The sequence below is a fragment of the Pyxicephalus adspersus genome, chromosome 1 (genome assembly GCF_032062135.1).
Source record: "Pyxicephalus adspersus chromosome 1, UCB_Pads_2.0, whole genome shotgun sequence".
NCBI lineage: Eukaryota > Metazoa > Chordata > Amphibia > Anura > Pyxicephalidae > Pyxicephalus > Pyxicephalus adspersus.
Genome location: NC_092858.1, coordinates 43,830,878 through 43,844,349, shown reverse-complemented (window position 1 = coordinate 43,844,349; position 13,472 = coordinate 43,830,878). Strand labels below are relative to the sequence as shown.

General features: G+C 40.8%; 1 protein-coding gene across 2 annotated transcripts; it reads right to left on the bottom strand.

Annotated features, from left to right (window-relative positions):
- Window positions 1-420: 420 nt before the first annotated feature.
- On the bottom strand, window positions 421-10,534 carry MCRS1 (microspherule protein 1). 2 transcript variants are annotated; one of them, XM_072409159.1, is made up of 13 exons: window positions 10,308-10,534; window positions 8,019-8,157; window positions 7,028-7,189; window positions 6,522-6,631; window positions 6,301-6,409; window positions 6,084-6,222; window positions 5,399-5,474; window positions 5,195-5,223; window positions 4,989-5,081; window positions 4,251-4,333; window positions 4,060-4,147; window positions 1,837-1,964; window positions 421-803 (listed from the first exon to the last, which is right to left on the bottom strand). In XM_072409159.1, exons 1-13 carry the CDS (start codon window positions 10,421-10,423, stop codon window positions 717-719), a joined length of 1,359 nt encoding a protein of 452 aa, XP_072265260.1. In that variant the 5' UTR covers window positions 10,424-10,534; the 3' UTR covers window positions 421-716. The 2 variants fall into 2 exon arrangements, with proteins under 2 accessions (XP_072265260.1, XP_072265269.1); XM_072409168.1 differs by having other exon boundaries at window positions 7,028-7,186.
- Between the last annotated feature and the right edge of the window lie 2,938 nt (window positions 10,535-13,472).

The following is a 13,472-nucleotide window of genomic DNA, read 5'->3' as shown; positions in this document are numbered from 1 at the left end:
TCCTCCTTTATCTCAAAAACATACTGTTGCCCAAAGCTGACCCTAAACCATAGTAGGCACTTTTTCCCCACAGAGGGGTATTTATTGGTAAGAATTTATTCAGTTTACTGTGGGGAAAATGACAGCATTATATATTTGCAAAATAATCTGCCATATTTACCCTGTGTTACCTGTCAAAAAAGTGACTCAAGGTGCAACTGTATTCCATCACCAAGAACACTGAACTATAAATGAGTTTGCATTAGGGTGTACCAGGCAGTTCACCTTTATTCACCAAAGTAGTCTGTTCACAGCTCATGACCCAAAGCCATAAAATTTTTTTGCTTTAGTTTAATATATTTTTTTTAATGCTTAGTGTTGAATTGTGCCTAATTTTCAACCTAATATTATTGAATTAAAAAGTAAAAAAGACAGCACCAGTTCTTTACAAAGTATGTTCCATTTTATACAAGCATGAAACAGTTAAGAAAAAAACTCACATATTAATTACAACAAAAACAAAAATTATTAACAAAAAATAACTTTTATCACAAAATGCAATATTTATATTTTACAAACCAGACACAGGGTCACCCTGTATACTAGATGGCACCCAATGTAATGAAGTCTCTGTCAAAGCTCCGCTAGCTCCAGGGCCTACTTTAGAGGTCTCTAGAGTTGCAAAATGTAAAGTTTACTGGGTCCTGTGTCTTCACGTCTCAGTGCAGGGAATTGTTTTAAGACTGGATCATTTTAGCTGCTTCAGCTTTAATGAGGGCTATCAGATCTTGATTGATAAGAAACACAAAGCGTAGACCAGATATCTATGGGAAAGAAACAGGGATTTACATTGGTTATTTCTCATTACAAGTTTACATGGCAAATGTAAGTACATCAGTAGTCACAATTACATTTTTGCTATGGAAACCCTGACTAGGATATTAGCAACTATACTGCAGAGTGTAAGATTACAAAAATAAATATACAAAAAAATAACTAAATGTTTGACACCTGTTAACACATAGTGCTTATAGGCAAGCAACGGTGCGGTGCGTGTAAAAAAAGCTTGTAAACAGTCATGTGCAGTGCATGTAAAGTATGGGCTGCCGATCAATTTGCTGCAGGTCACAGAATGCTATCATTTTAGCTATGAAAGGTTTACATGTTAAAGCAATACTGTACAGAGGCCTGTATAAAGTATAGGATATAGGTATATGTAAGAAGCTAGCTCCCAGATGCTATAACAGCACCTCTATCCACAGCATGGGTAGACTGTACAATGCAACTCTAAAATGTAAACATTCTGTAGGTTGCAGTAAGATGGGGCAGCAACTGCCACCATTAATTTCTATGCGTACACTGCTTACACAGATATCTCCGATGTGGAGGATCAACATCAGGGTCCAAGAAGTATAGTGTCACTATTTCTTAACATTGCGAGTATTATGTTGCCTAGGTGCAAGGAGGAGGGGGTGGAGGTGAAGGCTGAAAATTATGAGCAGCGTTGCTAGTTAATGCATTTGCATGGCAAGTATATGTAACACAGAATATACACATCACCTGCCCACCTTCCTACATTTTGCACATTTCTAACAGCCAGTGAAGCAGCTCAGAGAGAATAGGAAAGCTTTAGTGCTATCTAAATTGACGTTTATAGCTGGAAGCTAGAAGCCAAATAGCTGTAAGAGTCACTTTAAGACAGGAACAGGTTTTATATTATCCAGTGCAGCCATATTCCAGCAAGCTTGTCACATGTGAAGGGAGCAGACCTACAACTTCCTCATTCCTTTGCAAGTTGAATGAAAGAATAATTCAAAATACTCTACTATATAGACTCCTTTAGATAAAGACACCTACCTCCACTACAGAGTTGTGACTTAGTTTCCACTTGTTCCCTGGTAGCACAGGCCGACCATCAATGTACAGCGCTCGTCTGCCCTCATTTGCTATAAAAAAGTCTCCATTGTTCTTCAATTTGATGACACCTTCATTGTAAAAAATAGAATACAAAAAGATATTTTTTCCCGACCATTGCTAAAATGAAATCAAAATTGAGACACAAAGGGTACCATTCAGTTATTAGCACACTGTCCAAAAATAAAGCAAAACTAAAACGGCTGGATAGCTTTTGCCATAATTGGTAAGTATGCACTGCATACATGCGGATTATGGCACATGCTTTACATTTCTTTTTTTTAACCCTGCACAACAACAATTTGGCTACTGGGAATAACACGTGATTTACATGATATCAAGAGTGCTGATTCCCAAGCTCGAATTTGCCTATCACGTATAGATTTTAGGTTATAGGTGTGCTATTGCTGTTCAAATGGTTGGTAATTGGGTAATTTTTACATGGGAACATTATAACAGTTGCAGCTATCACTATGCCTGCTGCTGCCTCAGCTGAATCACGCCCCCTGGTGGCATGCATGTTTCAGCAGGGACTGGGCAAGTCAGTGAGCTGACACCAGAAATAGGTATATATAAGCAAGATGGACCAAGGGCTTGTCTCTCATGTGAAACCATCTTATTGGATAGTACAACTGGGCCATAGTGAGTCTGTTTTGAACTAAAGATTAGTAGGCGCAGCCGTGATAATAAACCAGACAATTTTTGCTACATTTGTGGCAAATTTACCCCGTGTGATCAACACAAGAACCTAACCAAGAGGGTGAGATTTGCTTACAGGTTTTACTTTGGAAGTGAAATTGGAGATCAGAATAAAAGCTGGGCACCTCATATCCGCTGTCAGGTGTGTTACGTTGGCCTAACACAATGGTTGAATGGGAAAAGGAATAAAATGCCTTTTGCTGTGCCTATGGTTTGGCGTGAGCCAAAAGACCATCACTCTGGCTGCTACTTCTGTATGAGTAAAATTGCTGGGTTTTCGAAGAAGACAAAGTCAAAAATAGTCTATCCCGATTTTGAATCTGCTCTGAAGCCAGTGCCACATGATGCAGAGAATCCAGTGCCTTCCTACAACTGGTGTTACTGACAGTGACATGTCGGATGAGGAACAGGAGGATGATGTCGATGTTAATAAATGTTATGATCCCCAATTTGAAGAGGGTAAGACACATTTTATAAGCCAATCAGATTTAGATGATCTAGTAAGGGATCTGTCTTTGTCAAAAGAGAAGTCTGAACGGTTAGCCTCCAGAAAAAAGCAGTGGAATTTGCTACAAAAAGAAATGATAAACTTCACACTTTCATGATCGTCACACAAAGTTCCCAGGTTATTACAAGCTGGAAAACAACATTTGCTTCTGTACCAACGTGAGTGGTCTGATGATGGAGTTAGGTTCCGAATACATACCAGAGCAGTGGAGATTGTTCATAGACTTGAGCAAAGCAAATTTGAAAGCTGTATTGCTGCATAAAGGTAACAAAAAAACCTTGTTCCTCTTGCTCATGCCGAGGGAATGAAAGAGAAATATGAATCCATTGAGGTCATTTTGAAATTAGTTAACTAGAAATTAAAGAACACAAGTGGAACGTTTGTGATGACCTGAAGGTGGTGGCACTCCTTTTTTGCCTGCAATTGGGTTAAACAAAATGTACGTGCTTTCTATGCCTGTGGACTATTGCATCCCCCAAAGCCACCTTCATCCCCACTGAGTCTTTCAGTTTTGTGATCTTCCTTAGCCAAAAGGCGGCCAATGATGGTGTAACACCTGTGCTCAGGAGTTATTATTATTATCAGCATCTTGTAATTATATAGCACCAATATTGTAGGAAGTGTGTTAGGAGTATCAGGAACAGGGGAAAAGGTTTTTTGGAACAGAACAGAGACATTGCCTGTCTCCCCCACCCCAAGCATTTTCGAGCCTGGTGACTTTTTGGTTTTAGTTCCGCTCTAAGAAAATTTAGCAACATTTTATACTTTAACTAAAACAGAAAAAAACAACAACAATATTTAATCTAAAACAAAAAAAAAAGCAACAAAAAACAGCAATTTGCATACTCATGTGTCCATCATCAGAACCTATCCACACAGTAATAGTAAAACAAAAAAAGAAGCTCATCATACTAGTAGTATTGATCTACAGAGTAGCTCTTGAGAAAGACATTACTGACCCTGCTTGCGGGAAATCTTCCAAGCTGGGCCCTCCAGTGACAGGTCCACATCAATCTGGTTGTCCTTAGTAGCTCTCCCAAGTGTTATCTAGTTAGAAAAATAAACTTTGGTTTTACACAGCTAGAGCAGAGAAGGCATTTCTGCACAAGAAAACACAAGTTTAAAGTTTTGCTTTATACAGTTACATTACCTCCCGGGATCTCATAAGATACCGCACCATGCGTCCTCGTAGTACTGCCAGGGTCTGAGTATCAAAGTCTGGAGAGCTCATTCCTAACAAACAAAAATAACAATTTAGAAGGCGAGTATACTGATGTTCTATACATCTGTCACTGTAAAAAAATAAAAAAGCAAAAAGGCATACTGTGGACAGGTTAAACTAATCACTTTGCCCGGCAGTCTGCTACCTGCATTGTAGATAGCTACCTTTCCTGGGCTCCCACATTGCACCATTTTCCAGACAGAACCCTGTGAAATACTCAGTAGTTCGAGGTATATGACCATCTCCCCAAAGGTGATGTTTGGTACTTAAGCAGCCAATCACCAGGCCTGGACATTGTTACATTGGGACAGGGAAAGGGCAAATAGTGGTAATTGATTCTGAGTGTCGGCAGGCAAACACAGGAAAGGTCTCCTAAAAAATTAAGACTATGAACTGGAGTGCCTCCTTTAAAAAGGAATGGATATCTAATTTCAGAATAGGCTAATTTCAGATTAGGGTTTTCCTATGCAGTACTTCAGCAATTAGTCACCCCCTAAAAAGAATAACTGTGGGAGGAACAAGAACATTCATTCAGCTATTTTTTATTTCCATTGGCTGGTGTACAAGGTTTCAGTTCTAGCTAGCAATTCACATAAAGCTAGTTGTTGACATTTAGTTCATTTTTCTAACAACGTTTAAGGGGGAAAAACACACACAAAATCTCACCAGTAATGCTATCCACAAGAACCTGCCATCGATGTAGTTCCTGCTCCAGCTGACGGATCTCCCTTTTCTGCCGCCGGTCAGCCACAGTCAGCTCTGAAATAGGAACAGATCATGATACATTTAACTGAAAAAAAAGATTTGGGGGGCTTAGACATAACACAAATTTAGCATAAGTAGCACAAGGTAAAGAAGCCAATATTACTCACCATGTTCTAAAACTTCATCTCGGGTGTCTCTGCAAGTGGAACGCAAAATAATGCGTAAATAGCACAGCTTTTACAGAATACAAAAAATGGTACATGATACAATATGGAAGAGCATATGCATTTGTCTTGTGCTGACAGTGTGATATATTTTGCAGATGAAACTTAGTAACAGGCTATTTTAAATAAGATATTAAAATGTCCTACCTCAGTTTGGTGTCATCTAGCATATCCTCTGCATCTGAAAAGTTTAGCACTTGATCTCCTTTGGGTAATGGTTGAACTAGGACATTAAAGGAAAACAGAATATGTTTGGGTCAGCAAACAGTTACCACATATAGCGTCAGCCAAGATATTTGCCCCCTAAACGCCCTGAAAAATTTAATTAAGCTTATATTTAAGCCATCTTCTGTCACTATATCTCTGCACATGCAAAACTGTGCAGCTTGGAATAGCACACATAACTATATCTTTTACCTGCTCTAGCTGCCACAGACCCAACTACCTTCCATCCCTGCTTAGCACTGTTATGGATGTCAGGTGGGAATGGAGCCTTCAGCTGCCAAAGCGGACAATTTATTTCATATAGTTCACAGGTTTCCTTCTGCAACATTTTGAATATAAGCAACTAGGGCGTAATGGGACACAGTGATGGTGACCACTGCAATACTCTGCGTAAGGGAGACAAGCAAGCATGGGAACATACCAAGAGGGATCACTTCCTATCAGTGACCTTATTAATGGTAATTTTATCAGTATATTTAATAATGTAGGCTGAAAGTTGGCAAAAGCAGTCATATTTTCCAACCTTTGCTTATACTTTTTCAGATAGGTTTACACTTGAAAATGTATGGTATATCATTGTTACATTGTAGTAGAACATGTTTAGTACCCGTCTGGTCCTCCAGAAGATAATACTGCTTCATAAGCTGCCAATGGACCTGCAGAGACTTGGCTGTACGGGACATGTAGAAAACATCTGGATGTTTGGTCAATAAATCCTGAAACGTCTCCAGTGTGGGCTGTGAACTCTACAAACAAAACTCAATAAGTACAGCAATAGCTTTCTTTACAACATCAACGCCCTCACAAACACATTTAGTACTTACAGAACTCACTGTACTGAGCAATTGTTCTTCAGCTTTACTGAACAGAACCTTGCTCTGGATGGCAGCAATAGCTTCTGGGTGCAACTGTCGGATTGCCTGACAAGCTAACCTAACAAAATACAAAGACTCAGGCTTGGTATGCAAATTGTATAGCCTCTAGACAATGGATAAACCTATGAGAAAATTATCTTACTTTAATTATTTAGATTCTCGGTACTTACTTAGAGATGACAGGGTCATAAAGCAGTGCATACCACCGCTCCTGTATTTCACTCAGAGTGAAACGACAGCTGAACTTAACTCCAAGGTGCACAGCCTGAAGATCATTTGTCTAAGTACAAAATATAAATAACCATGGATTACACTAGAAACACACATTTTACAGTTATACAACTGCATGCATACAGTATATTCTGCAGTTACATGTAAATGATGGCACCCCGGGAGTTAATAAAAATGCTAAGTATTATTGTATATATATGTACACTAGGTGTCCTCAGCAGTCACATACAGGCTCGATTTAGGTAAAAGAGGAAACATTTTCAGACTCTTTATAAAACATGAATATTTTCATTAACTGTTGATTGTTACGAGGGATATTAAAAATGAGTGCAGATCCTGGTCAGCGAGTACTAAATCAGAGGACCCTTGCTGTCCATACCTGTACTTGTTGGTAAATCCAAAGTTCAGATTCTAATAAGTGCAGCCATTGTAAGAAAAGACAAACCTGCAGGACTGTGTTAATAAGTAGGAGATCATCGGCTGGTTTCCATCTTCCCAGATCCTTTGTGACCTGAAGTGGCTGCTTACTCTTCTTTATCCTTTTGGTAATGCTTGGGCTTGGCGCAGGAGATGGCGGAGCTGGTGTGGTGACAGTCTTACAAACCTGCTAAAATGAAAGACAGATTTGTTTATTTAACTCAAAAATTAAGAACCCCGTAACTTCACTAATTTAAAGTCTCAGTTTACAGTTCATTTGAAATGCTAGCTTTTCAAGTACAGTAGGTCCACTGCATTAAAAAGCTACAGGTCTGTTTTTTGCTGCTGCTGCACAACATCATACGATTTACAGTGAGTGAGAAAATGTATGCAGTAAAGAAAAGTAATTAGAGGTAATGGATACTATAAAATGAACTAGAAACTAAAGTTAATATACTGAAGGGGCAGAAACTGTTCACTCAAAGTGAATAGTACTAAATGAAGAAGGGTTTTGTTGGCTATATTTGACAGAAATAGAAATTTAACATAAAGTTTCCTTTTTACTAAGCTCCATGAACATTCTATTAATAAATCAATTATTCAAAAAATCTGTCTAATAAATCCATTCCACATCGTTTTACAGACAGCCAAGTACAGCATGTAACCCATACTAATCAGATGTGATATGAAGATCAGTGTAATAAGAATCTTGAAAGGAAGCTTTAGCTAGTTATGCTTACTTTGAAAAAAAGTGTTATTGAGCAATCCTTTTTAAATACAAAATATGTAAAAATACAACAGGGGTAATCCATCATGCTTGTTCATCATTATACATTTTTTAAATGACATGAGAGCTGACATGGGAAGTGATAGCAAAGGTCACAGCCTCATAATAAAAACTACAGATCTATAGGTATGACAACTAATGAACAGGATGAGAGCACCAGGCCCTCCATCATTATCCTAAAAGCATAAATAGGGGAAATCTCTACAGAAGATTAGGTACTGCAGATTCCTACCTTCTTCTTCTCATTAGATGATGGCTCGCTGCCTGAACATCTTCCAGGCTCTCCTCCACTGGGCCCACGTGCTCGACTAGTAGATTTAGCAAGACTGCTTTCCACTAATTCATCATCAAATTTCTTTCTCTTAATAAACCTGTAAAACAAGAAAAGTTATGGAACACATTGTACTTATTCAGATATTGCTTTCCTTGGTAGAAAGGCAGGCAGCACAAAAAAGTGTAAATAGAACCTCCCCATCATCTGTGTCGCAGGCCTTCATTTTATTTGTAGGAACAGTAACATTTCCAGAAAATGCTTTTATGGGTCTACAGCTACCTCCACCCTGCTCCATACAATCAGAAGTGGATGGGGCCATTGTCCTGCATCCTGGAAAGGTAATTGGTAAAGCAAATAAAAAAATATCACAGACACCTAACTCTTGCTGTTGCAGATGTGCCAATATAGATACAATAACAAAGCAGAACTAAAAAAAAAACAAAAAAAAAACACACATTTACTTTTGCAGATCCGTCAATCCCTCCGGAGGTTTTCTGGATTGGGTCCTATGTCGTCCTGGAATCTTTCTTTGCCATCTTCGATTTTCTTCTGCCTATGTCACCTGATCTTGTACTGTGCATGTGCAAGATTGTGTGATCTAGCCTGAAATAGATGGGGGGGCAGTGCTGATCTCACTGCGCATGTGCGAGTTCGGCATTTTCTTTTTCCCCATTGAAGAAAAAGCTCCAATCTCAGGTAATGCGCAGAAGAAGCAACCAGAAGCCTCCTGGGATGCGTGATGCATGTAACCAGGAGGCTCTGCACTCCCATTCTGTCTTTATTGTCGCCATGACACAGAAGGAGATGGGCTTTACTCTTTTTTTTTTTTTTTTTTTTTTTTAAACCCACCTGCAAAAAAAAGGTAATTTTTACCCTACATAAAAGGGTTGTCTATCCGTTTATGTAAGTTAAAAATTTTAGTTTAAGTCCGCTTTAAGTCAGTCCCTTCTGTCCCTTCTACAACACAGACACACGTTACATGTTTACAAAAGTCCTATCCAAGGCAGAGTCTGAAATCCATTTTTATTATCAGTGTATTTATATAGCACAGACGTATTAAAGGTCGCTCTAGAGTTCATGGTCAGGTCACTGAAGCTAAGAAAGCAGCTGTCTGGTTATTAAATATGTAGATAGATATACATTGGCCATGGCCTCCTCCTTAGAACTTGCCATAGGCTAGAAGACGCCATCTATGTCAGTTCTTCTATATAATGTGACATGGGACATTCTGTCTGGGATATCATATATCATATCATATGCCTGAGATATCAGAGAACTAGCAGTAATGAGATTTCCACAACACTTCCAAGAGATTAGAGGTCTGTATATGTAACGTACTGCAGCCAGACAACTAACATTCTCAGAAGGAAGTCCAGCAATGAAAGCCCCTATCCTGCTCTTATGACAGGTACACTTTAAGAAAGGTGGACAATTGATGGGCTATCAGAGAAAAATCACATTTGCAGTAACAACCCCAATACCGTAACCTGGGAAACATTCACCACAAGTGTCACACCCCCTATAGAATGACACATTCACCGTAAGAGTATCACCCACTATACAGTGACCAGGGACACATTCACCCTAAAAGTCACCCCCCTATAAAGGGACACATTCACCGCAAGAGTATCACCCACTATACAGTGACCAGGGACACAATCACCGTAAGAGTCACCACACTTATACAGTGACACATTCACCGTAAAAGTCACCCCCTTTACAGGGACACATTCACCATAAGAGTCACCCCCCCCCCATACAGAGAGCAAGGAAACATTTACCGTAAGAGTCACCCCCTATACAAGGACCCATTCATCATAAGAGTCACCCCCTAGACAGGGACCCATTCACCATAAGAGTCACCCCTTAGACAGGGACCCTTTCACCATAAGTCACCCCCTATACAGGGACTAGGGACACATTCACCATAAGAGTCACCCCCTAGACAGGGACCCATTCACCATAACAGTCACCCCCTCTACAGGGACCAGGGACACATTCACCATAAGAGTCATCCCCTATATAGGGACCAGGGACACATTCACCATAAGAGTCATCCCCTATATAGGGACCAGGGGTCTTATGAAGTGAATTGGAAGCAGCGCCATATGAATGGAGTGAATCCTGTGGTGAATGTGAGCGGTGGAGAGGTCAGGTGAACTGTGTGTGTCAGCACCCCGGACGCAGTGACAGGCCCACTGTCCATACAATAACATTGGAATGGTGTCACACGGGGCGGGACATCACCTGGACGAGCTCCTCCTCTTGGGGATGAGGCCCGAGCCCTGAGAGAGGCTCCTCTTGTGTCCGGCAGACGAGTCCTCGTCCTCGGAGCGGCTGGCGGAGGCCAGCAGGGAATCCATCCCCTGAGAAAGTCCTTCTAATGTTACCAAATCAGAGCCCTCCACTCAGTCCACCATAATTCCCGTCCTCCTCCGCTGCCCATACAAGCCTCCTTCTGGGGACTGACGTCACTTCCGGTAAACGGGATGCTATTCCGGAAGTACAACGGCATGACGGGACGTCAGGGTCACCAGGCAGCTAGTTTTGTGTAGAGCTCTGCCTAGGAGCTTAGCAAGGATGAAATGTTCATATGTACTTTATTGTTGTTACTAATAATAATATATACATATTCCTGTTCACAGCAGAAAACCAGATATTGCAAAGAAAAGCTTAATTCTTTTATAAAGCAGGCATATGTATTAAAACTGACATTGTTTTCCTCAGGTTTGCTAGGCAACAAAGTCTATGTACACAATAATACAAAAGTACTTTGTGATCCTGCCAGAGATCTGAGATTTCTGTACACATTGTTATTAGCACTGCATAGTTCCCCTCTGTGTACTCCCCTGGGATGGAGGATGTGTTCTGTAGTTATAATCAACTTCCTGCCATGGGGGGGAGGGGGGGTGACAATGCTGCCCACTTTATATATAGTGCAGTGAATACGCATAATCACCCGGGGACACCCCAGGATGCAAAGACTGTTTTTATAAATAATTTCACCAAAATTCATACATTTACAATACTAAGCATTTACTATTGTGACTTCTGTGCACTAATGCACTGAAGCTAGAAATGTAGAGGGATTCACTGTCAGCGAATGTGCAGCCGAATTGACAGGTGAATCATTTAAAAATACACCCCAAAGCGTGGTATTACTTGTTGGGGTTCACATAGCAGCAGAATATCATCCAATTCATGTCAAAATGTAAGAAGTGGTCAAATTCTAAAAACCGATTTTGTGCTACTACTGATAGTTCCCGGGTTACATACGAGATAAGGATTTGTCTTGGTCATTTAAGGGTTACAAGAGGCTGTAGAACAGCAAAAGACTTCTGCGAATCTTGCGAACTGCGTGGCACTACCTGTACTAGCTGACCATGGCTGTATCATTGCGTGGCAGCACCTTCAAGCATTCAGCTTCTCTCTTTGCATTGTTTTGTCATAACGCGGCTCTCACATCCGGCTGAAACCATCTGACCCCTTCAGATTGAGTATTGTCCTCCGGATTGTGTCACCACAGATCTATCCACCATCAAAACCTGATTATAACCACAAACCATTGTCGCTCAACAGCTGCCCAAACATGCAAAATTGGACAAAGTTTAAGCTGAACATACATTATTTGCCTGATTTATTTACCTGATTGAAAATATTTCCAAACCAAAAGCAAACAATATTAAGAAATTGCTGGATCAACCAGATTTGTTGGATCACGTAGGTTCTCCCATGATAGTCTATCTTCTCCAGTCTTGGAGTGCTTTAATAAATCAGATGCAGTGTGTGTCACGGGAGATTTCGCTTCACTTCCTGTCTTGGAGACACAGCAGTAAGTGACTGATCCCTCACTCTGGACTTGGCACTCCTTCCCTAAATTTACCAGTTTAGAGCACCCCAGTGCCACCTGTAAATAGCATAACTTTAACCATTCTCTGCCAGTCATGGCTAATCTTCATCTTCCTCCAGTGGAGGGCAGCCTCTGGATGGTGCCGTCTAAAGACATGAATCTGGGAATTAGGTATAATGAATGGCGTACCAGGAGTACCAGTGTCGGGGATGGTTTTAGGATACAATTGGACCCTAGGCAAATACTATGAAGAAGCCCCAAATGCACGGCATCCAGCTTCATGCAGCCCTGGCATTCTGTCAGCTGGGTTCCTGGTGGGGCCCTAAGTAGTTGCCCAGTTTGCCCTATCCTAAAACCAGCCCTGGTCCTAATCACTTAATATTTTCAATAGGCAAACTCAGTAAAGCAGCATTAGAAATACATTTGATGTTTCGTGAGCTACAATACAGTTGTAATTGCAGAAAATGAGCATTAGAATTTCTATATCTTTAGACAACACTGACTCAGGAAGCATCAAAACTAATGTGTCAGCATGACAGACAGACTGAGTTTTTACAAGGAAAGGTCAGCAGTGGTAGCCTCCATAATGCATCTATGAAAGGTTCTCTTCATGTGAAAGGAAACCTGCACAGAAATATTTTGCTTGCCACTGTAATCAGTTTTCCTTAGAACTTGGGCTTTAAGGTTGTGTCAATCGGCACTTGCCTGGAAATTCATTCTACTTGCATTTTTAAGATCATTAAGGATGTTTCTGAGATCTCTCATAGTTGATTGACGAAAGTATTTGTTCTGTTGTTGATTTCCTTCTAAGCATTAAAGCAGAACTTTAGTTTAGCACAGCGGTCAGCAACCTGTGGTTCGTGAGAAAATTTTGTTGGTCCCCGGCTCCTGCTGGAAGGCGGGCACCAGGCAGAGCGGGGGACCATGTCCCCCGTACCGATTGCAGGCTCATTATGTCTCTGGAGTGGGCTGGTTCTTGAATCATGACGTCACTAAAGGAGAAGTTTCTTCCCCTTTGAGTGACACCCGGCTCCCCGCGCATGCTCGGTATAGCACCAGTAATTTAATGGTCCGTCAGTCCAAAAAGGTTGGCAACCACTGGTTTAGAAGACAGGATTGCGGAAGGGACAGGCGATGTTCTTTCTGAAATAAAACATACCTACCTGCTCACAATCTTCTTTTCTTCTTTTCTGAGTACATTGAGCTGTGCATGTTCAGCTCAGTGTAGGATGCTGGGATATCCTGGGTATCCCTGGAGTTGCTAAGACTAAATGATTATGTTATGCTATGTGATTCTAGCCTGGCTTATCAAGTTGACCAAAGATCTGTCACCCAGAAGTACAATTGATGAAGATGGCAGTGCCCATCCTGTGTCTGTATAGCCTGCAGAAAGGACCTGTCTTGTGACAGTTTATTTGCATTCCTATTTACTTGTATGGTGAGAGTAGCAGCACTGATACAAATAAAAGTCAGTCCACACAATCACTTAACATGCAAGCTGCCTGTATTCGCGATCCGAAATCGTAAGCCGTCGCGCAATTCAGCAACTGAATGAGCTCGCG